The 27,494-nt window shown below is 43.6% G+C and overlaps 1 protein-coding gene across 1 annotated transcript in view; it reads left to right on the top strand.

Annotated features, from left to right (window-relative positions):
- ak5 (adenylate kinase 5) overlaps positions 1-21,997 on the top strand; it is a 76,334-nt gene extending 54,337 nt beyond the window's left edge. Inside the window, exons 8-14 of the mRNA XM_073062588.1 lie at positions 1,422-1,498; positions 3,965-4,007; positions 6,050-6,085; positions 13,098-13,261; positions 17,164-17,262; positions 19,257-19,442; positions 21,630-21,997. Of these exons, the coding sequence (XP_072918689.1) occupies positions 1,422-1,498; positions 3,965-4,007; positions 6,050-6,085; positions 13,098-13,261; positions 17,164-17,262; positions 19,257-19,442; positions 21,630-21,707 (683 nt within the window). The 3' untranslated portion in view covers positions 21,708-21,997. The remainder of the gene's footprint in view (positions 1-1,421; positions 1,499-3,964; positions 4,008-6,049; positions 6,086-13,097; positions 13,262-17,163; positions 17,263-19,256; positions 19,443-21,629) is intronic.
- The last annotated feature ends 5,497 nt before the right edge of the window (positions 21,998-27,494 follow it).

The raw sequence follows: 27,494 nt of genomic DNA, 5'->3' as shown, positions 1-27,494 counted from the left end.
TTTAAAGCATGTTCTTGCTTACTAAGGGCATCAAAGGTGACGGGGAATCGGCAGGAGAATGGGATTGAGAGGGATAATAAATCAGCCTGATGGAATGGTGAAGCAGACTCGATGGGCCGAATGGCCTGATTCTGCTCATATGTCTTATAGTCTACATATAAAAAATTACTGAATGGCATATTTCATGATGCTACTCCATGATATGTGCATGTTTCACTTAAAGTAAAAACACAGACTCTTGTCACTTGAGGTTACATAATTTAATAAAGTCTAAGACTCTGTTATGCCTGAGAATCAGTTGGTTCATCAATATATTATGGAAAAGTATTTTGATATGGTAACCATTTTTACAGATGCTTTATAAGATCATTTAACTGGGAATGTTGGTGTGGCTGTTCTTGTGCCTGAATTACAGGTAACAATAAAGAAACCTCTTACTAACCATTTATCAGTATATACAGCAGAATTGGTGGCCATCATTTTGGGCTTACAGTGGGTGGAGGGGATTTGTCCTTGCAAAGTTGTAACTTGTTCAGATTCCTTTTCTGTTTTGATGAGTCTTAAAACAGGTCATTCTAGCAGAAGGTCGGCTTTACTGTTGCAAGCTCTTCAGACTTTATTTCATATTCAAAGTATTGGTTTCCATGTCTTTTTCTTATGGGTCCCTGCATACAGAGGTGTTGAGGGGAATGAGTGGGTTAGTTGTTTAGCTAAAAAAGCTGTTAAAAGTTCAAAAGCAAATCACAAGCTAAGAGGTTGGTAGAGTTAAGATCTAGGGGCTTATGGCAAGACTAGTGGGATAAAGGGCATAAGGGGAGACACCGTTACAGAATACATAAAATTATTGGGCTTATGGGAGAAGGGGGTAAAACAAGAAGTTAAGGATTTATATTGACTTGACTTAGAATTGGGCATAGTGTTCCTTATATCTTGTTGGGAATTACTATTCTGGGGTGTGTAGGTTTTGTCATCATTATGAAACAGTTGAACATATACTATTACAATGTGAAACAAATGAGGTTGAAGGAAATCTTTGGGGGGTGATAGTTTTCCTTTAAAAACTTTAAGTTATGGGAGTGACTTGAATTTAATTCACAGCATGTCTTTCACTATGTGCAATCTATAGGGCTTCTTGGGGAAATTTAGCTTTCATTGAAAAAGTAGTAGTGAGGGTTTTATTTCCCAATTCTCTACGCCACACTCCAGTCCAGTTGGTGGCGTTAATGTGCCTTTAAGTTGGACTGCCAATCGGCATTAAAAGTCAAAAGAAGAAGAAGGCAGCTTGCATCATTTTAGACTCCCATCTTTTTATTGCAACTAGTTTTATGTTTTGAAGTTACAAAACATAACAAATGGCATCAAGGAGCAAATGTTTCTCTGTTCTTACATCTTCTTATCTTCATCTTCTTGTAATGTACCAGGGCCCAGTGAACTTGACCTCAGTTTATTGGTGGACTCCACTGACTCTGTGGGTGATGACTCAGAGTTTGAAGATCAGGTAACAACATTCAGTTAAGTCATTTCTCCTCACCTATTTCCCCTCCCTACACCACCTCCATTTACTGTATTTTATGAAAGACAATAACATTCAGAATTGCATTCCTCCCACTGGAGTGAGTACGGGATTAAATTCCAGGATTATTATCTGGAGGTTGGCATCAGTAATGTTAACCATGTAAATATAGGATTGTAGAAAAGCCCAGTTCATTATAATCTTTTCCAGAAGGAAATATGCGCTACCCAGATCACACAGGGCCCAGGAATTGGTAGAGGCAGGTACAATTATAATATTTAAAAGGTTTATAGACAGGTATTTGGATAGGAAAGGTTTAAACCAGCGGTTCCCAAACGTTTTTATGCCACAGAGCATTTAACCAAGCGGTCTATGGACACCAGGTTGGGAACCCTGTGTTTAGAGGGATTTGGGCCAAACGTGGCAAAATCATCCAAAGAAACCAAGGCAGATGAAGCCTACGGACTAATTGTCAGGAAATGGAGCTAGCATAGATATGTACCGTGGTTGACATGGGCACCACACACAAAATGCCAGAGGAACTCAGCAGATCAGGCCACATCTGTGGAGAGGAATAAACAGTCGATGTTTCAGGCCAAAGCCTTTCATCAGGACTGAGTTGCTCCTGCATTTTGTAAGTGATGCTCAAAATGTTCACCATATGCAGAAACTCGTGTGTTTTGGCATGGTTATGAAGGGCCAGAGGGCCTCTGGCAGTGCTGCACCATATTCTAACTCTATTACTCAATGCCATGGGTAAAGACAGCACAGAAAAGATTCACCGGTCTTTGGAGGGTTTGGATTATAAGGAGATTTTTATTTATTTGGAGATACAGCACGGAACAGACACTTCCTGCCCAATGAATCGTACCCCCGGCAACCCACCTATTTAACCCTAGCCTAATCGCAGGACAATTTACAATGAACAATTGACCTTCTGACCTGTACGTCCTTGGAATGTGGGAGGAAACCAGAGAACCTTGAAGAAACCCACGCAGTCACTGGTAGAACATACAACCTCCTTACAGACAGCCTCAGAACTGAACTCTGAACTCCGGCGCACCGAGCTGTAATAGCGTCATGCTAACCACTGCGCTACCGTGGCCCCCTCCCCATACTTCTGAGTTGCTGGATGGCCTGAGATAGTGTTCCCTGGAGTACAGGAGGCTGAGGGCCAACCTTATTGAGGTTCATAAAATCAGGAGGGGCACAGATAAGGTAATGATCACGGATGTTTCCCAGGGTTTGGAGTCTCAAGCTAGAGGCCGAGAGGTAAAAGGGATTTATCTGAAAAGTAAGTTTTTCACACAGAGGGTGGTGGGTATATGGAACAAGCTACCAGAGGATGAGATAGGGGCAGGTACATTTACAATGTTTAAAGGACATCGGGATAGGTTCATTCAGTTATTTATTGAGATACAGTAAGGTTCCCAGCCCTTCGAGCCCCGCTCTTCAGGAATCCCCCAATTTAATCCTAACCTAATTACAACTACCAACCAGTTTGTCTTTGGGCTGTGGAAGGAAACCGGAGCACCCAGAGGAAATCCAGGTGAACGTGCAAACTCCTTACAGGCAGCGGCAGGAATTGAACCCGGATCACCTACACTGTAAAATGTTGGGGAGGCACGCTGCTGTGCCTCCCCCATAGGCAGGGGTTCCCAACCTGGGGCCCACAGAACCTTCGGTTAAAGGTAGGGGTCCATGGCTTAAAGAAGTTTGGGAGCCCCAGGTTCAGAGGGATACGGGCCCAAAGCAGGCAGGTGGGACAAGTCTAGCCTGGAATGATTAGCGTGGCAGAGATGAGCCAGAAGGCCTATTCCTGTGCTGTATAACTCCATGTCTGTGATACGTCACAGTTCACTTTAGACAGTTGGTGTTGAATCCACCTTGCTTAGCCTACTATTCCGTCTCGCAGCTCGACAGACTGCCAAGACCTCTGATGGATCACCAACTCTTATACGCCTTCTGAAGTCATTGTTATGATGGCATGGCAACAGCGTCCCCCTCTCTGCTGAAGTGCAATGAAGTGATCCTGTAAGAATTCACTTCACCATCCAAACTCAGGCCAAGAGTTGGGGTTAGTGCTCGACTCAAAGTACGTTTATTTTCAAAGTATGTGTACTATATACAATCTGGAGATTCATCTCTTTACAGGCAGCCACAAAACAAAGAAACCCAATAGAACGTATTGAAAAAGACCATCAAGCACCCAATGTGCAGGCAAACTATAACAGTAACATTCAGAGCTGAAGTTCACGAAAGTGAGTCCACAGACACGAAGACAGTCGTCTCTGCAGGAGCCTATTAGTTGCAGACCACAGCCTCAGTTCAGTGCAGAGAGGAGTAAACCTCAAGGGAAGTGTACGTACAGCGTTCAGTAGCTCCGTGACCCCGGACCTGTGCAATGCCTGAGACCTTGATAAGATTTTTCCATTTCCCTTTGTTCACCAGGTGAATGAAGTGCCTACAGCAGCAGAAGACAGTAAAACAGAAGGTCAGTACTGAAGCTTGCAATCGCAGAGGAAGGCTGGATGTGTAGGGTGAGGACACCGGCAGATTGTGGGAGGGGAGGGGATGCACACCAGCCACTGTGGTATGTTGGCCCATGTCTGATTTAAAAAAGATGATGAACGCTGCAATCGCCAGGAATGAGAGTGAGGCGAGAGCAGAAAGAAGCCTCTTGCTGTGAAATCTGTTCCCCTCCTCATGAAACCACAGTAGCAAACCCCTCTTACTTACATAGAAAAAGGCTATTGGGCCCACGGAGTCCCTACTGGCCTCCAACACAGTAATCCCATCAAGTCCCATTCCTCCTTTTTATTCTGTCCCCGCCACCTTCTTATTCTGGCTTCTTCCCCCTTCCTTTCCAGTCCTGAGGAAGGGTCACAGCCCAAAACGTTGACTGTTTATTCCCCTCCATAGATGTTGCCTGACCTGCTGAGTTCCTCCAGTGTCTTGTGTGTGTTGCTCAAGATCTTCACCATCGCAGAGTCTTGAGTCCCATTCCTCTGCCCTTTTATAGCCCAAACTCTCTCACATCCCCTGTTTTTAGTTGAAGAGTCCTAGTCATTGAGCAGTACACCACTGGCGCAGGCCCTTCGGCCCATCTCATCTATGCCAAACTATTATACTGCTTAGTCCCATCAATCTGCACCCAGACCATCACCCTCCATATCCCTCCCATCCTCGTTCCTAACCAAACTTCTCTTAAATGTTGAAATCAAACCCAAGTGTTCCACACAGTCCCCACCCTCTGGCTGAAGAAGATCCCCCTCAGGTCCCCTTGAACATTTCACCTTTTGCCCTTAACCCATGACCTCTAGATCTAGTGAGCACAATACTCTAAGTAGACTGCAAGTTATTTATTGTCATTATAAATTGGCTGTTTGTGGGAAACACCAACTGACTGCTGCACTTACTTGCATTCCAGCAGCAATGTAACAAGCGTCAAATTCAAAAGTTCAAAGTAAATTTAGTATCAAAGTACATATACGTCACCATATACAACTTCACTGTGGGCATACTAAATAAGTTCAATAATCGTAATAGAATCAATGAAAGACCACACTAACAGGGCGGACAGCCAGTGTGCAAAAGACAACACTGCAAAAGCAAAAAGGAAGAAAACAAAAAGAAATAATAATAATAATAAATAAATAAGCAACATATATCGAGAACATGAGGTAAAGAGTCCCTGAAAGTGAGTTCAGTGATGGGGCCAAGTGAAGTTGAGCAAAGTTACCCCTCTGATTCTAGAACCTGACAGTTAAGGGATAACAAGTGTTCCTTAACCTGGTGGTGTAAATCCCAAGGTTCTTGTACCTTCTTCCTGATGCCAGCAGTGAGAAGAGAGCATGACCTGTGTGCTGGGGGTCCCTGATGATGGAGGCTGCTTTCCTGCAATAAAGCTCGGTGTAGGTGGGCTCAGTGGTGGAGAGGTCTTTACCTGTGATGGACTGGGCCATATCCATTACTTTTTGTAGAGTTTTCCATTCAAGGACATTAATGTTTCCATACCCGGCTGTGATGCAGCCAGTTAAAGGGGTGACCCCTTTGAAGTTTGTCAGAGTTTTAGATGTCATGCCAAATCTGCACAAACTTCTAAGGAATTAGAGGTACTGCCATACTTTCTTCGTAAATGCACTTATGTGTTGGGCCCAGGACAGGTCCTCAGAAATGATAACACTGAGGAATTTAAAGTTGTTAACCCTCTCCACCTCTGATCCCCCGATGAGGACTGGCTCACAGACCTCTGCAGTTAATAATCAGCTCCTTGGTCTTGTTGACATTGAGTAAGAGATTGTTGTTGTGACACCACTCAGCCAGATTTTCAATCTCCCTTCTATATGCTGATTGATTATCACACCTTTGATTCAGACTACGACAGTGGTGTTGTCAGCAAACTTAAATATGGCACTGGAGCTGTGCTTAGGCTCACGGTCATAAGTGTTAAGTATTAATAGAATCTGTTCAGAAACACAGCCTTTGGATCATGTTTGCCAACAATTCTTTAAACAATGTGCCTTTCTCTTGCAGAAGATGTGAAGAACACAGTGACCATCTTTGTTATCGGTAAGCTGCATCCAGAGCAGGGTGCTTGCTTGTTCCCTTCCATCCCTCCTGTGTCTCTACACGTGCCAGAGTATCCACCAGCATATTCATAGAAATGGCCTCTGCCCCTTTCCTTTCCAGTCCTGATGAAGGGTCTCAGTCCAAAATGTCGACTGTTCATTCCTCTCCATTGATGTTGCCTGATGTGCTGCGTTACTTTAGCATTCTGTGTGTGTTGCTCAAGATTTCCAGCATCTTGTGACTTAGAAACATGTGTTGTGCGCTGTAGCTGGGATCCAGTCAACCATTACAACAGCAGAAAGTCTTGCCTTTCTGACACACGTAGTCAAATCAAGGATGCTTGGACGGAACTGGGAAGAATGTGGTGAGAATATGGAAGCTAGTGTAGTTGTACACAAGGACTGTGTTCAGCTTTGGGTGCCCCGCTACAGGAAAGATGTTGTTAAAGTGAGAAGAGTGCAGAAAGGATGAACTAGGATGTTGCAAAAACTTGAGGAACTGAGTTTAGAGAGGACAGTTTAGGACCAGATCCCTTAGAGTGTAGGAGACTGACGGGTGATCTTAGAGATGTATAAAATCATGACGGGTAGACGGGGTGAATATACTCGGTCTTTAGGGGGAATCAGGAACTAGAGGGCAAAGGGTTAAGGCGAGTGGGGAAGGATTTAAGTGAAACGTGAGGGACAACTTTTGTTTTTACACAAAGGGTGGCATCTGTGTGGAACAAGCTGCCCAAAGAAGTGACTGAGGCTCCTACAGTAACAACATTTAAGTACAGTTTATGAATTGGAAAGGTTTAGAAGGTTATGGGCAAAGTGCTGACAAATGGGACTTGCTGGGTCATCACCTTGGTCATCATCGACCAGTTGGGCTGAAGGGCAAAATGGGTCCTGATGAAGGGTCTTGGCCCAAAACATCAACTGTTTATTCATCTCCATAGACACTGCCTGACCTGATGAGTTTCTCCACCATTCTGTGTGTGCTGCTCTGGTTTCCAGCATCTGCAGAATCTCTTTGCGTGAACAGCCAACCAACATGAATCGCTGAAGTTTTGTTTATGATTTGCTGCCTGATGTGCTGAGTTCCTGTGGCTGTGTGTGTGTGTGTGTGTGTGTGTGTGTGTGTGTGTGTGTGTGTGTGTGTGTGTGTGTGTGTGTGTGTGTGTGTGTGTGTGTGTGTGTGTGTGAGAGAGAGAGAGAGAACATAGAACATAGAAATCTACAGCACGTTACAGGCCCTTCGGCCCACAACATTGTGCCGACCACATAACCTACTCTAGAAACTGCCTAGAATTTCCCTACCACATAACCCTCTATTTTTCTAAGCTCCATGTACCCATCTAAAAATCTCTTAAAAGACCCTATTGTATCCACTTCTACCACCTTTGTTGGCAGCGCATTCCACACACCCACCACTCTCCTTGTGAAAAACTTACCTCTGACATCCCCCCGTACCTACTTCCAAGCACCTTAAAACTATGCCCGCTCATGTTAGCCATTTCAGCCCTGGGAAAAAGCTTCTGGCTATCCACTTGATCAATGCCTCTCATCATCTTATACACCTACATTAGGTCACCTCTCATCCTCCGTCACTCCAAGGGAAAAAGGTGATGAAAAGGAGAATACTGTTTAAGAGTTCATACATTTTCTGCCCTTGTACATAATATTCCACCGGATTCATCCTCCACTCACTAAGCTGAACCTCTATCACACCCTCTTACAATGCTATCAGTATGAAGATGGAAATTCACAAATACACATCTCACATGCCATCATTTGCATCCCAAGGCACTGATGCCTGACTACATCAGTGGGAGCACAGACAGCAGCAAACATCCATCACTTTATCATTTTGTGTCCAAGGTGATCTCGTTTAGTTGTTGTTCACACAAAGGCCAGCGACCAAGCAGACTTCTAGTTAAGTCTTGATGAATGAGATTACAGTACATGCATTGATTGTATATATTTAATTTGTTGACCTGTATTCCTTTTATAAATTTTAAAAGCAATTTGGCATTTCTTCAGGAAATGCTTCGACTCATAGGAAGACGCCAGCTAAATTGGAACAAGCAATGGTTACGTGAAACCCCTGTATCTGCTGCAGCTCTTGGGTGGTCATTTCTCATCATCATCATCATTGTGTGCCGTGTCATATGACATTGGGGATCATGGTCTTTTGCACGACCATGATTGTTCTTGGCTAATTTTTCTGCAGAAGTGATTTGCTATTGCTTTCTTCTGGGCAGTATCTTTACAAGGTGTTGGCGCATGGCCAGGTGGTTAAGGCGTACATCTAGTGATCTGAAGGTCACTAGTTCGGGCCTTGGCTGAGGCTGCATGTGTGTCCTTAAGCAAGGCACTTAACCACACATTGCTCTGCGAAGACGCCGGTGCCAAGCTATATGGGTCTTCATGCCCTTTCCTTGGACAACATCGGTGGCGTGGAGAGGGGAGACTTGCAGCTTGGGCAACTGCCAGTCTTCCATAAAAAAACCTTGCCCAGGCTTGCCTGGAAACTTTCCAAGGCGCAAATCCATGGTCTATCGAGACTAACGGAGGCCTACACACATCTTTACAAGATGGATGAGCCCAGCCGTTATCAATGCTCTTCAGAGGTTGTCTGCCTAGTGTCAATGGTCACATAACCAGGACTTGTGATATGTACCAGCTGTTCATACCACCTGCACCCATGGCTTCACGTGACCCTGATTGGAGGCTAAGCAGGTGCTACACCTTGCCCAATGGTGACCTGCAGGCTAGCGGAGGGAAGGAGCACCTTACACCTCCTTTGGTACAGATGGATCTCCAGCCTGCCACCCGAACTTCTATTTGTGTATTAAGTACACACATCCTCATAGACATATAGGCAAGATTGAAGTCTCCTCTATATCAGTGAGACCCAACATAGACTGGGGGACGACTTTGCTATATCTACTACAAAAGGTGGCATTTCTTCATTGTCACCCATTTCAATTTGACTTCCCAGTCCCACTCCAACATATTGGTCCATGGCCTCCTTTACTACCACAATAAGGTTAAACTCAGGTTGGAGGAGCAACCCCTCAAATTTTGTGTGGGTACCCTCCAACTTAATGACATAAACATTGATTTCTCCAACTTCCAGTAATTTCTCCACCTCCTTCTTTTTCTCTTTTTCCATTCCACATTCTTGTTCCTCTCCCACCCTTTCTCGTCTCTTCCCCTTCCCATCATCTCCCTCTGGTGTCCCACCTTTCCCTTTCTTCCAAGGTCTACTCTGTTCTCCCATCAAATTCCTCCTTCTTCCCTTTATCTTTTCCACCTGTCCCCCCTCCCCTACCTTCTTACTTTATCCCCCCCTCAACCACTCCCGTACCTTCTCCCTCAACTGGTTCACCTGTCACTTGCCAACTTGTACTCATTTCCTTCCCCCCACCTTCTTATTCTGGCTTCTGCCTCCTTCCCTTCCAGTCCTGATGCAGGGTCTCAGCCTGAAACGTTGACTCCTTATTCCCCTCCATAGATTTTGCTTGACCTGCAAAGTTCTTCTGGGATTCTGTGTGTGTTATTCAAAATTGAGATCTATTTACTCTCACTCCCATCCATCTAGGGCTAGTTGACATATGAACAGTGGAGTCCTACATTCTGAGGGAAATACGGCTTGGAAATAGGCCCCTTGGCCCATCGAGTCAAGAACCCATTTATAGTAACACCAGCCATTTTATACTTCCAGCAGTCCTGTCAATTTTTACCACTGTAATCCACTGTCTGGGCAACATAGTTTTGGGCCTCTTATCTAAGAAAGGATGGGCTGGCATTGAAGGTGGTGCATGAGAATGATCCCAGGAATGAAAGGGTTAAGAAGCTTTTGATGGCTGTAGGCCTGTACCCACTGGAGTTTAGAAGAACGAGGCGAGATTCTCATTGAAACCTATCAAATATTGAAAAGCCTGGATAGAGTGGACATGAAGAGGATGTGGGGGTGTCGAGGACCAGAGGGCATAATCTCAGAATAAAAGGACATCCCTGTAGAATAGAGCTAAGAAGGAATTTCTTCAGGCAGAGGGTGGTGAATCTGTGGAATTCACTGCTACAGATGGTTGTGGAAGCTAAGTCATTGGGTATAGTTGAAGAAGAGACTAATAAGTTCTTGATTAGGATGGGTGGCAAAGGTTACAGGGAAAGGCAGGAGAAAGGGGTTGAGAGGAAAAGTAAATCGGCCATGATGGAATGGTGGAGCAGACTGAATGGGCCGAATGGCCTAACTCTGATCCTATGTTGTAGTAAAAGTACTATAAATTACAATAATAGATTCAGATTTAGCTATAAATAAAGGAATAGCAGAATGCAGAATATAGTGTGAGAGAATGTAGCGCAGGGAGACATTAAGTTACAAGGCCCATAATGAGATAGATTGAACGTTTCAAGCTCCGTTTATAGTCATTCAACTGTACACATGTATACTGCCAAACAAAACAACATTCCTCTGGACCAAAGGTTCCCAACTTGGGGTCCACAGACACCTTGCTTAATGCTATTGATCCATGGCATGAAAAAGGTTGGGATCCCCTGCTCTGGACCAAGGTGCACAACACAGAAAGCAATATTACCACAAATAGTGAGGTGCATATACAAGTTAAAAAATGAACAGTATAAAGCTACTGATGTATCATTCATGGTGGCAAGGAGTTTAGTTGTATTACAGCCAAGTGGAAGAAGTGGTTTCCCGTTTGAACAGTTCTTGTCCTATGCTGTGGTACCTCCTGCCTGATGGTGGGATGGGGAGAGGGGTCAAAGGGATTGAGGACAGATGGGAGGGATCACTGACAACACTAAAGGCCCTGCATGCACAGAACTGCTGATAAATAACTCTGATGGGTGGAAGAGAGACCCCGGTGTTCTCTCAGTCATCCTCACAATGCTCAGTAGGGATGCAGTCAGATGTGTGTGTGGTGTGCCATTGAAGTGAGCTGACTCTCGGTCGAGTGTGAGGAATGAGGTGAGGAACGCTCAAGCGATGATACCTAGAGGAACAAACCTGTTAAACTAATTGTGGGCCAGGCTCATTTTATCAAATCAATAAGGCCATAAGATAAAGGAGCAGAATTAGGCCATTAAGCCCATTGAGGCTGTTCCGCCATTTGATCAAGACTGATCCAATTTTCCTGTCAGCCCCAATCTAACTGCCTCCCTATTTCCCTTCTGCCCTGACCAATTAAGAATCTATCAACCTCTGCCTTAAATATACATAAAGACTTAGCCTCCATAGCTGCCTGTGGCAAAGAATTCCACAGATTCACCACTCTCTGGCTAAAAAAATTCCTCCTCATCTCCATTCTAAAATGATGCCCCTCTGTTCTGAGGCTGTGTCCTCTGGTCTTGGACTCTCCCATCATAGGAAACATCCTCTCCACATCCACACTATCAAGCACTTTCTCATTTAATAGGTTTCAATGTCACCCCTCATTCTTCTGAACTCCAATGATACAGGCCCAGAGCCATTAAACAATCTTCATATGACAAGCCGTTCCATCCTGGAATCATTTTGTGAACCTCTTTTGAACCCTCTCCAGTTTCAGCACATCCTTTCTAATATAAGAGGCCCAAACCTGCTCGCAATACTCACAGCAAGTGGGACCTCACCAGTGCTTTATAAAGTCTCAACGTTATATACTTGATTTTATATTTTAGTCCTCTTGAAATGAATGCTAACATCATGTACGCCTTCCTTCTTTATCCTACATGAGGACTCCCACTTCCCTTTGCACCTCAGTTTTTGTATTTTCTCTCCCATTTAGAAAATCATCAACTCTTAAATTTCTTCTACCAAAGTGCATGACTATACACTTCCCAATACTGTATTCCATCTGCGACTTTATTGCCCATTTTCCTAATCTGTCTAAGTCTTCTGTAGCCTCTCTACTTCCTCAGAACTACTTGACCCTCCACCTATCTTCATATCATCTGCAAGCTTTGCAACAAAGCCATCAATTCCATCATCCAAATCATCGACATATAATGTTAAAAGAATCAATCCCAACACAGATCCCTGTGGAATCTGTATATCGTTGATTCAATTCTCACTCCAACCACACTTACCTGATTAAAGGACATTGATATGAAACATCAACTTTGTTCTCTTCTTCACAGACACTGCCTAATCTGTCAAGCATTCCAGCACTTTGCTTTTATTTCAGGTTCCTAGCTTTGGTGATATTTTAGTTTAATTTTTGTTGGGCAACACTGCGGTGCGGAATTGAGAGCAGCACTACCTAGGTGCCATCTTTTGATGAACCATTAGGCCAGGATCCAATCTGGATTTACACTGTTGCCCAAAACCCTTTGTCATGGTCTGAGATCGGTGAAGAGATTACCTAGCAATTCATCACGTTGCCATAGTTGATGAGTTATTAGACCGGGTTCCCAACTGGGCTTAACGATCCTCAGGTTGCTGATGCCCACAATCATTGTCCATGGTCTGAGGTCAGTGTGGAGATTATCCCGCAATTCATCACACTGCTGTTTTTGGGAACTTGCCATGCAGAATTTGTCTGCATTACAGAGTGGCTAACACTTGGAGGAGTTTTTCTGCTGTAAAATGCCTTAGAGGGTGGCATTGTAGCATAGTGGTTAACATAACGCTTTACAGCACCAGCTGTAAGATCATGTTCAGCTCCCACTGCTCTCTGTGAGGAGTTTGAATGTTCTTTCTGTGACCGCATGGGTTCCTTCTGGGTGCTCTGGTTTCCTCCCACATTCTAAAGACTTACGAGTTAGGGTTAGCAATTTGTGGGCATGCTATGTTAATGCTGGAAGCATGGCAACTCTTGTGGGCCGCCCCCCACCCCCACAGCCTCAAACATGTGAGTCATTGTAGGTTGTGATGTTTCAATGCACATATGACAAGTAAAACTAATCTTTAATCTTTTAGCATATCCTGAGTTTACGAAATACTGTACTTAGTACAAATGTAAGTTTTCTTTTGTTCTTTCTTCTTGTTGGTACATCTCATGTGTTCTTGTCCTTGTGCCAAGGTGGTCCTGTATCTGGGAGACGAGTGCAGTGCAAGAGAGTAGCAGCGGAGTATGGCTTCACCTACCTGTCCATGGAGGACCTCATCCAGGATGTGATGGGTTTCGGGCCAGAGAGGAGAGAGGAGACTAAGGAAACCGAAACGTGTGAGCAGCTGGTGCCTCAGGTAAGTACACCTGATCCTCCTGGGACAACACACCATACAAACCCAGTCAATACCACCGGTCAACTCTGATGCTCTCACAGATGTTATTGAAGTTCTGAGGCTTATTGATTGGACTGTTTTTCATTTTGGCCTCTTTAGGTTGCCGATTGGTGGGCTGGGGATTTGGGTGATCTGTTGGTTTTTATGCAAGGGATGGGTTGGGGGGGGTTTGGGATTTGCAAGTTTTCATTTATTTTTTCTTTTTGTGCGGGGGGGGGGGATTGATGTCTTACCACTACTTCTATGTTTTTTCTGAATTTTATGGCTACCTGGAGAAGATAAATCTGAGTCGTATTCTGCATACATACTTTGAAAATAAAATGAATCTTTGAACATTTGAAAGTCAGACCTGAAGCCCTAACTTTGAGTAATGGATGAACATCTGCCGTTAAATGACAATGTGATATTTCTTTTTGAACATTTCGTGGCGCATTCATGTTCTCACTTCAGTGATGCCTCGAAGCTGAGAAGGCTAAATCGAGTGTAAATTGGCTGTGCAAGCTGGATTGACTGAGTAGCAAATTATGGCAAATCTCTGCTTCAGGCTGTTCCAGCATAAATGGGCTCAAGATGACACCACTGTATAACTCTGAAAACAGACTGTGAGACTACTGAACAGTGGTGGTCAGAGTGACCCAGGCATTCTCATGCAGAAAGTTGGCAGCAGATACACCAAGTACCAATTAACAGCAGATGTTCATCCATTATTCAAACTTAGGGCTTCAGGTCTGGGTTTCAAATGTTCAAAGATTCATTTTATTATCAGAGTACGTATGCGAAATACAACTCTGAGACTTGTCTTCTCCAGATAGCCACATAAACAAATGCAATGTTAGCATTCATTTTGTGAGGTAAGGACTAGCATAAGGCGTATTGCTGAGGCTTTATAAGGCATTGGTCAGACTCCATTTGGTGCATTTGGAGTATTTTGAGCAGTTTTGGGCCCTATCTAAGAAATTTGATGGTGGGGTGGAGATACATCTCTACTGAAGGAGGTGTAAGTCACTCCTTCCCTCCGCTAGCCTGCAGGTCACACTTGGGCAAGGTGTAGACCTACTTAAATACCCCCCCCCCCTCAATCAGGGTCACATGAAGCCATGAGAGCAGGTGGGGGATGGTTTTACGAGAGCTGGTGCAAATCACAAGTCCTGGCTGTGTACTCGCACCAGGCAGGTAGTCTCTGAAGAGTATTGATAACTGCCGGGGTCACTTGTAAAGAGGAAGGCAATGGCACACCACTGCTGTAGAAAAATCATGATTGCCTACATCATATGACACAGCTTTAATGATGATCTAAGGAAAATGTGCTTCTGTTGGAGAGGGTCCAGAGGAGGTTCACAAGATTATATTGGAACTGAAAGGGTTAACATATGAGGAAAGTTTGATGGCTCTGGGCCTGTACTGACTAGAGTCTAGAAGAATAAGGTGGGGGAGGGGGGGAATCTCATCGACTATTGAAAGGCGTAGATAGAATGGATGTGGAGAACATGTTTCCTATTGTGAGGGGGTCTAGGACCAAAGGGCACAGAACTTCTTACTGTTTAAAGAGGTCATGAGCACAGTGGGTGAAGCCTATGGATTCTGTTCAATGTAACTTCTGGGCGATATCTATTAACATCATATCTCCTGGGTGGTGTTTTTTGAGCTCATATCTTCTGTGAAGTGTCTATTGACCTTGTCCTACAGGACAACAAAGACAACAAAATTTGGTCTTGACATTTCCAAAGGAGAGAGGGCATAAATCATACTCCTGAATCAAATGCCCAAGTGGATACTGGTTGAGAGTGAGGCTAGATTTGGCCATCTGTGATAAGACGTACATCATGAATTGGCAGCACTCTCAGAGTCAAATTCAAGAGAAGAACTGAAGAGCGTCGGTGCTAGGACATAGAACACAGAACAATACAGCATAGAACAGGCCCTTTGGTGTAGCATGTTGTGGTGATCTACATATATAAACCTACTCATAGAAACATAGAAAACCTACAGCACAATACAGGCCCTTTGGCTCACAAAGTTGTGCCAAACATGTCCCTCTATTTTTCTAAGCTCCATGTATCTATCCAAATGTCTCTTAAAAGACCCTATCGTATCTGCTTCCACCACCATTGCCGGCAGCCCATTCCACACACTCACCACTCTCTGAGTAAAAAAATTACCCCTGACATCTCCTCTGTACCTACTGTCCAGCACCTTAAACCTGTGTCCTCTTTCAGCCCTGGGAAAAAGCCTCTGGCTATCCACACAATCAATGCCTCTCATCATCTTATACACCTCTATCAGGTCACATCTCATCCTCTGTCGCTCCAAGGAGAAAAGGCTGAGTTTACTCAACCTGTTTTCATAAGGCACACTCCCCAATCCAGGCAACATCCTTGTAAATCTCCTCTGCACCCTTTCTATACTCCATGATCAATCTAACCCTTCCCTCCTACACAGCCCACAAACCTCCATTTTTCTTACATCCACCTGCTGATCTAAAAGTCTATTAATTGTCCCTGGAGTATCTACCAACCCCAGCAGCGCATTCGGGGAAAACAACACTCTTTGTACAAAGCCTACAGTACTTCTGATATCTTCCCTAATTTTCCTCCATTCACCTTTAAAGGCTACCTTCTGACATTGGCCATTGCTGTCCTGTGAAAAGGGTGCAGACTGTCCACTCTTTCTACACCTCTCATAACCTTATGCACCTCTATTATGTCGCCTCTCACCCTCCTTCATTTCAAAAAGAAAATCCTGAGCTTGGTCAAATGTTCCCCATAATACATTCTCTAATCACTCAGTCACTGAAAGTAAGCATGCAGGTACAGCAGGCAGTGAAGAAAACTCATGGCATGTTGGTCTTCATAACAAGGGGAGTTGGGTATAGGAGCAAAGAGGTCCTTCTGCAGCTGTACAGGGCCCTGGTGAGACCACACCTGGAGTATTGTGTTCAGTTTTAGTCTCCAAATTTGAGGAAGGACATTCTTGCTATTGAGGGAGTGCAGCGTAGGTTCATGAGGTTGATTCCTGGGATGGTGGGACTGTTATATGTTGAAAGATTGGAGCGACTGGGCTTGTATACAATGGAATTTAGAAGGATGAGAAGAGACCTGATTGAAACATAAGATTATTAAGGGATTGGACACGCTAGAGGCAGGAAACATGTTCCCGATGTTGGGGGAGTCCAGCACCAGAGGCCACAGTTTAAGAATAAGGGGTAGACCATTTAAAACAGAGTTCAGGAAAAACTTTTTCACCCAGAGAGTTGTGGATCTATGGAATGCTCTGCCTCAGAAGGCAGTGGAGGCCAGTTCTCTGGATGCTTTCAAGAAAGAGTTAGATAGAGCTTTTAAAGATAGTGGAGTCAAGGGATATGGGGAGGAGGCAGGAACGGGATACTGATTGTGGATGATCAGCCATGATCACATTGAATGGTGGTGCTGGTTTGAAGGGCTGAATGGCCTACTCCTGGACCTATTGTCTATTGTCTCATCTTGGTAAATCTCTTCTGCACACTCTCAAAAGCTTCCACATCTGTCCTATAATGAGGCAACCAGAATGAAACATAATATTCCAAGTATGGTCTAACAGGATTTTACAGAGCTACAGCATTACCTTGCAGCTCTCGAACTCAGTCCCCCAACTAATAAAGGCCAACACGGCATATGCCTTCTTATGAACCCTATCAACTTGCTCCACAACTTTGAATGATCTATAGTTCTGGAGCCCAAGACTGCTCAGTCCCTCCACACTGTAAGAATCCTGCCTCCTTATACTCCATGATGGGAAGAGAAACCTTTTCACCAGCAGATAGTGAATTATTGTTCCAGTGATCATAAAAACTGATTCTTTTCCTTTATCTTTCTCTTGGTATGGAGATACTCAAAGACACCATCATTTCTGGTACGGACACCAAAGGGTTCATAATCAGTGGTTACCCTTGGAGAGTGGAGCAGGCAGATGAGTTTGAGAGGAAGGTGAGTTGTTATAACTATCTCATTCTTACCAGAAGGGGTGGGTGGTGGAGACACTCAGTGACAAGTTAGAGATAGAGTCATTTGGCTTGGAACCAAACACTTCAGCCCATCTGATCCTGACGATCATGATTCATATCTAGGTTAGTCCCATTTGCCTGTGTTTGGCTCGTGTGCCACTAAACCTTAGCAATCCGTATACCTGTCTAAATACCACATGCACATCAAAACATCGAAGCATACAGTGAAATGTGGCCTTTTGTGTCAAGAATCAACACTGTCCAAGGATGTGCTGGAGGCAGCCCACAAGTGTCAACATGCTTCTAATGTACACGCAACTCACTAACACTAAACCGTACACCTTTGGAATTTGGGAGAAAACTGGAGCACCTAGAGGAAACTCACAAAAAGTACAAACTCCTTACAGGACAATGGCATTGAACCTGGCTCACTGGCACTGTATACTTTGCACCAACCACTAAAATAAACCTTTTAAATGTTCGTAATGTAGTTGCCCCAACCACTTCCTCTGACATCTTATTCCATATATGGACAACTCTCTGGGGGAAAAGGTGCTCCTCAGGTTCCTATTTAATTTCTCCCATCTCATCTTAAGCCTATGCCCTCTAGTTCTTGATTCCCCGTGTGATTTTATTTATTTATTTATTGAGATTGAGCTGAGCTGCCCAGCAACACCTGGCTTAATCCTAGCCTAGTCACGGGACAATTACAATGACCAATTAACCAGTACATCTTTGGACAGTGGGAAGAAATCAGCACACCCAGAGGAAACCCACAAGGTTACTGGTTATTTTATACACCTCCTTAAGGTCACCCCTCTTTCTAATGTGCTCCAATGAAAAACAATCCCAACTTGCTCAGCCTCTCCATATAATCTAGTTACTCAAGTCCTGGCAACATCATCCTAAATCTCTGCACTCTTCCCAACATCTTGTACATCTACAATGTAAAATTACAACTTCTAATCTCAGCCCCTTAACTTACAAAGACTGGCGAATTTAAAGCCTTCTTATTGAATGGTGGGGCAGGCTTGATGGGCCAGATGGCCTATTCCTGGTCCTATTTCTTATTTCTTATGTTCTTCACCACACTCTCCACCTGTGTCACCACATTCAGAGAACTATGTTCATATCCTCCCAGATCTCTCTGTTTTATAACACTCCCTAAGGCCCTACTGTTGATTGTGGACGTCCTACCCTCAGCTGTCCTCTTAAAATGAAATTCCTCACACTTATCTGTGCCCCCAATAACCTTATAAACTTCTGTCAGGTTACCCCTCTCTGCCACTGTAGTGAAACTTGATACTTGGCAGGTCAAGCAGCATCGGTGGGGGGGGGGGGGGGGGGAGAGAGGGAGAGAGAGAGAGAGAGAGAGATAGAGAGGTGCAAGAGAGAGAGAGAGAATGAGAGAAATTGAGGGTGAGAAAGAGAGAGAGTGAGGGTAGAGTGAGAGAGAGAGTGAGATAGAGATAGAGAAATATTTCAGATCCTGGATTGTTTGTTAGAATTGCAAACAAATTTAATGGAGGGTCTAATAACTGAAACATTAACTATTTCCCTTTGCACAGATGCTGCCTGATCTGCTGTTCCCTGGTATTTACGCAGTTTCTATTTCTGCCGTATATTTGTTTTCACTTTCACAGTCAGACACTTCAAGCAGCAGTGAGGGAGAGCTACACTCTGAAGCCTTCTGTATCAGATGATAAGGTGAATCTTGGCTGTTCTCTCAGGACAGACAGCATTGATTGAATCTGCAGGGGAGTTCTGCCCAGGCTCTAGCCAACTTTTAAATACTTCCACTATCATTATGATTACATTTCTACCCTGGGGCTGCTACAAGATTGGCTACCCTTCAAATGCATTCCAGAAGCTCAAAAGTGCTTTCAGACAGCCTGAGGTTGTGAAGGATTCTTTGCTGGAATCTTATGCTTCTTGCTTCCTTCTTGAAATAAGTTTGCCAATATTTATTCTCCTCAGATAGCCCGGCCCAACCTTGTGCTCCATATGAACAGCACCACAGCACCGAGGGATCAGCAGCCACTAAAACCAGCCCAAACAAGTGAACGCATCGATGGGAGTGAGCAGCACCTTGACTTTGAGACAGACCAGAAGGTAGCGCAGCCACTCATTGAGAAGTACCAGAGGGAACACCTCATACATAAGGTATGCTTAGAACGAGCAACACGCACCAATTGCTGGAAGAACTCAAGACAGTCAGGCAGAATCTTATGTAGGGGAATAAGCAGTCAATGTTTCAGGCCGAGAATCTTCATCAGGGTTAGAAAGGGGAGGGGTAGAAACCAGAACAAAGTGGTGAGGGGGGAGGGGGAGGGAAGGATTACAAGCTGGCAGGTGATAGATGAAATGAGGTGCAGGGGAAGGTGGGGAGGGAGGGTGAAGTGAGAAGGGCGTCACAGTAGCATAGCATTTAGTATGACTCTCACTGTCAGGGCAGTGGAATCGGAGTTCAATTCTAGCACGGTCTGTATAGAGTTTGTACATTCTTCCAGTGACTGCATGGGTTTCCTCCCATGTTCCAACGATGGACTGCTTAGCAGGTTAATTGGTCACTGTAAATTGCCCCATGATTAGGCTGGGTTAGATAGGTGGCTTGCTGGACACGCAGGTCAGTGGTCGGATAAGGTCTGTTCTGAATCAGAATCAAGTTTAATATCGCCAGCATGTCGTGAAATTTGTTTTTACGGCAATACATAATAAAAGGAAAAATCTAAATTAAAAAAATACATAAAGAATATAGCTGAAAAGGTAAGAGGCTCGTGTGTGTTGCTCTGGATTTCCAGCATCTGCAGAATGTTATGTGCTGATGTTTAGAAAGACTTGCTTTTTAGTATGTATAATGTCTTGAACAAATCCCAAGATTTACTAAATCTCATCAAGTGCTGTTTCTTAAGTGTTGATCCTGCTGTAACGACAGAAAGGCTGGCCAAGGTGCACAGCAATATCTCACCAACAGTGAGGCGATAATAACCAGTGTGAAATTGAAGCCTTAAAATTTGTAGTGGCAGAATAACCAAGTTTTGGATGACATAGATGGCTGTCCCTGGTCCCCGTTGTGGCTAGTTCTTCATTGCATTCTCCCTACTGTTTCCTTGCTGTCAGTAGCACCACCTTTGGGTTCAAAACAGAATGGCAGTTCCACACACAAAGAAAGAACATACAACTTCAGCGTCTAATGACAATCTGAATCCCCTGAAGAAGAGAATATAATAGGAGCAGGAATTGGCCATTTGGCTTGTCAAGCTTGCTCCACTTGTCAATAAGATCATGGCTGATCTGACCATGGATTCTGCTCCACCTACCTATCTTTTCCCTATAATCCTTAATTCCCCTATTGTGCAAAAATCTACCTGTGTCTTAAATATATTTAATGTAGCCTCTACTTCTTCCTTGTGCAGAGAATTTCAGAGATTCAGTACTTTCTGGGAAAAGCAGTATCTCATCTCCATCCTAAATCTACTCCCCCAATTCTTAAGACTATGTCCCTTAGCTCTAGGTTCACACACCAGTGAAAACTATTTTCCTTCCTCTGTCATATCTATCCTTTCAATAATTACATGTTTCTATTAGAATCCTCTCATAACCTTACGACTCTTAAATTCTCTCCCTCTAACAATGAAGTCCAATGTTCCATTTGTCTTCTTGATTTGCAACCACAAGTCAACCTTTTGCGATTCATGCACAAGCACTCCCAAGTCCCTCTGCACATCAGCATGCAACAATCTTTCACTATTTAAGTAATAATCTGATATTTTATTGTTTTTTCCATCCAAAGTGGGTGGCCTCGCATTTTCCAACTTTGTACTCCATCTGCCATATGTTTGCCCATTCAGTTAACCTATCTATATTTTTCTGTAGACTCTCCACATCCTTTACACAATTTTCAATTTAGTGTTATAAGTAAACTTAGATACACTACACTTGGTCTCCTTATCCAAATCATTAATGTGTAATGAATCAGGTACTTCCAAGTGTAGTCACAGTTGCAGGAATCAAGGTTGCCATATTGTTCTCAGTAAGATCCACAAACTATACAGGTAGAAAAGCAAACTAATCCAAGTCCTGGGACACTGAAATAATCATTTTTAAAAATGCTGCAAACACTCAGCAGGTTATGCAGCAGCCTGTGGTCAGAAATGTTACTGTGTTTCTCTCTCCAAAGATGCTGCCTGTCCTGTTGAGTATTTAACAGATTTTTGATTTGCATTTTAATAGCCTCAGCTGAAGAAAAAACAAGTCAGTCTTCTACTATATCCAACCCAAAGGCGTTCCCCTTCCCTCATTCTTAACACATCACTGCACTGACATTTTTTGAACCATGTGTTTTGACAGATTAACATAGAAGACACTCCTGACAAGGTCTTTCAACGGATCTGCAAGGCCATCAACTCTATTCAGGAAAGTAGCTGAATCAATGTGATTCCTGTGCAGAGACAAGCAAGAGCCCCAGGACATCTTTGGGCATCAAGGATCCTCAAGTCACAGAATGTTGCAATGATTTAAGAGACTATTCAGCCCACTGGTACTAAGTAGAAGAAAATCCTTCTAATTACAATATCAGCTTGCATTCACATTGTGATGTTCGCTCAGTTAAGTATTCCTGTGTGCTGCACAGTGGTGTTGTTCAAATTGACTAGGGACGTGTTGAGAATTGGCCCTTAATCTTAATCCAAAATATAGTTGCACTGATTAAAAAGCTCTGCAAAAAAGTTAACTGTAGTTCTGAATTCATTAAATTTCATTTTGTTTCAATCTGTACTGATCTATTAGAAGGTACATTTTTCTGGACTCTTCTCAGCATCCATCTTTTCACATTTCTGCTGTGATAGTGGTGGCATCCGTTAGTCTCGCCAGACTATGGATCTGCGCCTGGAATGGTTTCCAGGGCATAAGGCCTAGGCAAGGTTTTATGGAAGACTGGCAGTTGCCCATGCAGCAAGTCTCCTCTCTCCACGCCACCGATGTTGTCCAAGGGAAGGCAAGGGCTGATACAACTTGGCACCGGTGTCATCACAGGAGTTGCCAGAACGAGGTTGAAGACAACTTCGGACTGCCTTAGGGACTGCAGCTCCAGATTTGTCCTCAGGATTTACTCCCGAAGCCTTTCCCATGAGTGGGTATGGCTGTAAGGCAGCGGAGGTTTAAAATCAGAGTTTTCCCTCTCTTAGATGGACTGCCTTCCCAGGCTGATGAGCTCCATCTACCCGAATCTGCTGTGATAAGTTCAGCACAAGTAAACATATCATGGAATCCCTAGAACACTTGTCAAGTCTATTAACTTCTCAAGGCACCTGTACACAGCATCAATGCAATCCATCCCTTCTTTATCACAATGCCCAATTGATAGCGTGCAATTTCCAGCAAGAAGGTAAAACCAAGGAATCATTCTGCCTCGATTAATGTCAAAACTCAGCCGATGGACAGGGAGTCTCAATAATTCATTTTTAATGGATGAAGAAAAGGACATTACAACACCACTGAAGTTGTTTCAAAGGTATTTACAGCCAGCAAAGTATTTCCTCAATTATAGTTGTAATGGAGGAAATACAGCAATTTTATATATAGTGACTTTCACAAACAACCACCACCAAATCAGCTTTAATTTTGCTATCAAAGCAATTCACAAAGCCTCAGGTGCTGGACAAACAAAAACTCAGGACAAGAATATTGTGGGTCCCATTCTCTGGAGTTTTATTCGTATCTATTTTATTTTGATTATTTATTTATATTTATTTTGCGATACAACACGGATAGGGCTCTTCGGGCTCATTGAGCTGCACGACCCTGCCCAGCAACCCATCTATTCAACCCCAGCCTAATCACAGGGTAATTTACAATGACGAATTAACCTACTAACTAAATGTCTTTGGAATGTAAGAGAAAACCGCACAGTTCACAGTGAGAACGTACAAACTCCTTCACAGACGGAGCTGGAATTGATCCCCAAACTGCGGAATGCCCTAAGCTGCAACAGCGTCATGCTAACCACTACCCTTCCTTAAAATGTTGAGACTTGACAAAGCACCGGTAAGGCCTTGGAGTATTGTGAGCAGTTTTGGACCCCTTATCTTAGACAGGATGTGCCGAAACTGAAGAGGGTTCAAAGGAGGTTCATAAAAATGATTCCAGGATCAAATAGCTTGTTATATGAAGAACATTTTATGGCTCTGGGCCTGCATCAATAAGATTGAAAAAGTACAGAGAAAATTTACAAGGATACTACCAGGAGTTAAGAACTCAAGTTATAGGGTAAGATTTACTAGGTTAGGACTTCATTTCTGGAGCACAGGAGAATGAGGGAAGATGAAAGATGGGGGACACAAAGTACACTGCAGATGCTGTGGTCCAATCAACACGTACAAACAAGCTGGAGGAACTCAGCATCCGTGGAAACGAGCAGTCAACATTTCGGGCCGAGACCCTTCATCAGGACAGAAGAGAGAGGGGGCAGGGGCCCTATAAAGAAGGTTGGGGGAGGGTGGGAAGGAGAAGACTGGTAGGTGCCAGGTGAAAAACTAATCAGAGGAAAGATCAAAGGGTGGGGGAAGGGATAGGCAGGAAAGGTGAAGAAGGAACATAAGGGGAAAGCACTATGGGTAGTAGAAGGAGGCAGAATCATGAGGGAGGTGATAGGCAGCTGGAAGAGGAGGCAGAGTGAAAATGGGATGGGGGAGAGGGAGGGAATTACTGGAAGTTGGAGAAATTGATGTTCATGCCAAGGGGCTGGAGACTACCGAGATGGCATATGAGGTGTTGCTCCTCCAACCTGAGTTTGGCTTCATCATGGTAGTAGAGGAGGCCATGTATGGACATATCCGAATGGGAATGTGAAGCAGAGTTGAAGTGGGTGGCAACCGGGAGATCCTGTCTGTTGTGGCGGACAGAACGGAGGTGCTCGGCTGAAGACTGTGGATAACCCTAGATAATTTCAAAATAAGTACATTTGCCACAGCATTGTGGGCTGAAGGGCCTGTATTGCACTGTAGGTTTTCTATGTTTCTATTTGATAAGAGTTATATAAAATGGGGTGGGGGTGAGAGGGTAAATGCACACATGCACAGTCCACTGAGATTGGGTTAGACTAAAACTAGAGGTCATGAGTTACAGGTGAAAAGGGAAATGTGAGGAACACGAGAGGGAACTTCTTCAATCAGAGGGTGGTGCAAGTGTTGAACAAGCTGCTAGCAGGAGTGGTGGATGTGGGTTCAATTTTAACATTTAATAGAAGTTTGGATAGGGACATAGATGGCAGGGGTATGGAGAACTATGGTCTGGGTGCAAGTTGATGTGACTAGGTAGTAACAGTTCAACACAGACAGCTGAGGAGCCTATTTCTGTGCTAATGTGTTCTTTGACTAAGTCAATCTGCATACAGTAAGCTCCCACAAACAGCTGTGAGATAAATAAAAAGATGCTTCGGCTGTCTGAGTGAAATAAAAATGGAAAACATTTTTCTAACTGCTCAAGACCCAAAGTACTTTATAGCCAGTTGGGATACTTTTGAGGTGCAGCTACTATAGTAATTTGGGCTAAGGTTTCGCAACACAATGAAAGACTAAGTAATTACTACTGACCAGCAACACTCAGAATCTGACTCCATCGGCTTATTGTAAAAGCCTATCAAAAGCACAGAAAACAGGCCCTTCAGCCCATCCAGTCTGACTAGTCCCATCAACTCACAACCCTCCCAATCATGTTATCTATCCAAACTTCTCTTCAATATTGCCATCGAACCTGTGTCCACCACTTCTATTGGCAGCTTGTTCCCAACCCCCTTAAGTGAAGAAGTTCTCCCCAGGTTTTCCTTAAATATTTCACCTTCCACCCTTAACCTGTCACTTCTATTTCTAGTTTCACACAACCTCAGTGGAAAATAAGCCTGCTGAGAAGGGTGTGGAAGACAGTTCAGCAAGGGATATTGGATCATTGAGAACTGCTCTGTATCATGAGACACCCAAAGGTTGCTAAACACCCAGGGTTGGAAGAGATCCTTCCTAGGTTTCAATAAGAATTAAGGGAGAATATATCAGAGGCCCTGACAGATGTTCCAGCCATCTGTTAGCCACAGGTGAGGTTTCAGAAGCATGCTATAGATCATATGGAAAGCTGAGTGGCACATTGGCAGATGAAATTTAATTTCAAAAAAAAGGTGATGCATTTTGTAAAGTTGAACAGGGGTAGAATAAACACCATTAATGGTAGGGCACTGATTTCTGTGGATGAACAGAGGGTCTGTGGAGCGCATCATTCCCTAAATGCTGGAAATCACAGCAATACACACAAAATGCTGGAGGAACTAAGGCCAGGCAGCATAAGGAAAAGAGTAAATAGTCAATGTTTCGACCAATACCCTTCATCAGGACTGTTTACTCTTTTTCATAGATGCTGCCTGGCCTGCTGATTCCCTCCAGCATTATGGTGAAGAACACAGTTGGCATGTTTGCTTTCACAGCTCAGGATAAAGAAAAATTGAGGCGTTGTATCGGAACTTTATAAATCACTAGTTCGAATGCATTTGGACAACTGTGTGCAGTTCTGGTCACTGCACTATAGGAAGGAATAGTTGTACTGGAGAGAGTGCAGAGGAGTAGACAACAGGATGAACCTATGGCGCACGTGTTCAAGATGGTATGAGCAATAATGTTTTTGGCGCACACCATGCAGTGTCACCCTCAATTCTGTAAACCCTACCCATAATAAAAAGGTACATAATGATTTTCTTCACTGCCAAAAGAAGAAACAAGTGATTTTTTTTTTACAAGCTGAGTGCAGTGAGATGCTTTCACAGGAAATGTTTCACACTGGCTTGGCAGCAGCTATACAGTTGCTACAACATGTAACATTGGATGATACATTTTGAAATCATTGCAGACCTGTTGTACACATCAGTACAGTAATTTTAGTTAAATGCGACACATCGGAACCAGTACATTTTATCTGGCATGAAGAATATTGGTTTGTTTTCCACTCTCTGGCCCCGACACGGCGTCCACTGCCAGCAATGGCCAAGCTGCCGATAGTCTCACCGACATACTGTAACTGAAAGTCAAGTTCACTATTCTTCAGAAGATCATTTAAACGGCCTGTAAGTATATTTCTTAAAGGAAAACTACAGGCTGCAGATTGCAGTGATCGTAGTATAGATAGAGAACATCAGTATAATTTCTAATAGTTTTGAGAGCGGCCCACAAAACATCGCTGTATTTTGTGAGCACCATCTTAAGTTCAAGCTTCTGGAAAGACATTTCTGACTCGGAAGAGAGTGCTAGACACTGAAGAAAAACAAAGGGGGCCATTTTTTGGCCTAAAGTGCCTGACCCACACCCTCAGAGAAACATTGATGACATTGTGATATTATATGCCCCTAACAAGGATGCCCTTTAAGCACATCTACAAAGAGCACCGCCACAAGAAAGCAGCATCCATTATCAAGGACCCCCACTATCCAGACCATGCTTTCTTGCTGTTGCCAAAGGGACAGGGATACAGGAGCCTTAGGTCCTACACCACCAGATTTAAGAACAGCGATTACCCTTCAACCAGCAGGCTTCTGAACCAATGTGGATAATTTCACTCAAGTCAGCTCTGAACTGATTCCACAACCTATGGACTCACTTTCAAGGACTATACAAATCGTTCTCAGTATTTTTCTTTGGTTTTTTTAAATGCACATTTGGTTGTTTGTCAGTCTTTGAGTTCACTTTTTCACTGATTCTATTGTATATTTTTGTTATACTGTGAATGCCTGTAAGAAAATGAATCTCAGAGTAGTATATGGTGATATATACTTGGATAATAAATTTACTCTGAATTTTTAAAAATTGGTTAAATACAATTTTCCAGTTGATTTAAACTACATAAGAAAGTTTCAAGTTTAAGTTTAATTATTCAAGCATACATGAATATAGGCAAACGAAACAGCATACCTCCAGGCCCAAGGTGCAAAATACATTACTGATAGCACACAGATATAGCACAAATTGCACATATGGTTATGAGTTCAGAAAAAAAACATAAGTCACAAAGAGAAAAAGAGTAATAATAATATAGCCCAAGTCCCTGAGTTGTCCTAGTCCAGCTTGTTCTTACACTGAGCAAACTGCTGGAGGGCCAGCCCCACATAGCATGAAATTCAGCAGCACACAGCCAGCTGCAGTGTCTCCTTTACCTGTGACCACCGAAGACGACTCCAAAGTT

The sequence above is a fragment of the Hemitrygon akajei genome, chromosome 12 (genome assembly GCF_048418815.1).
Source record: "Hemitrygon akajei chromosome 12, sHemAka1.3, whole genome shotgun sequence".
NCBI lineage: Eukaryota > Metazoa > Chordata > Chondrichthyes > Myliobatiformes > Dasyatidae > Hemitrygon > Hemitrygon akajei.
This window is presented reverse-complemented; position numbering and strand designations above follow the sequence as displayed.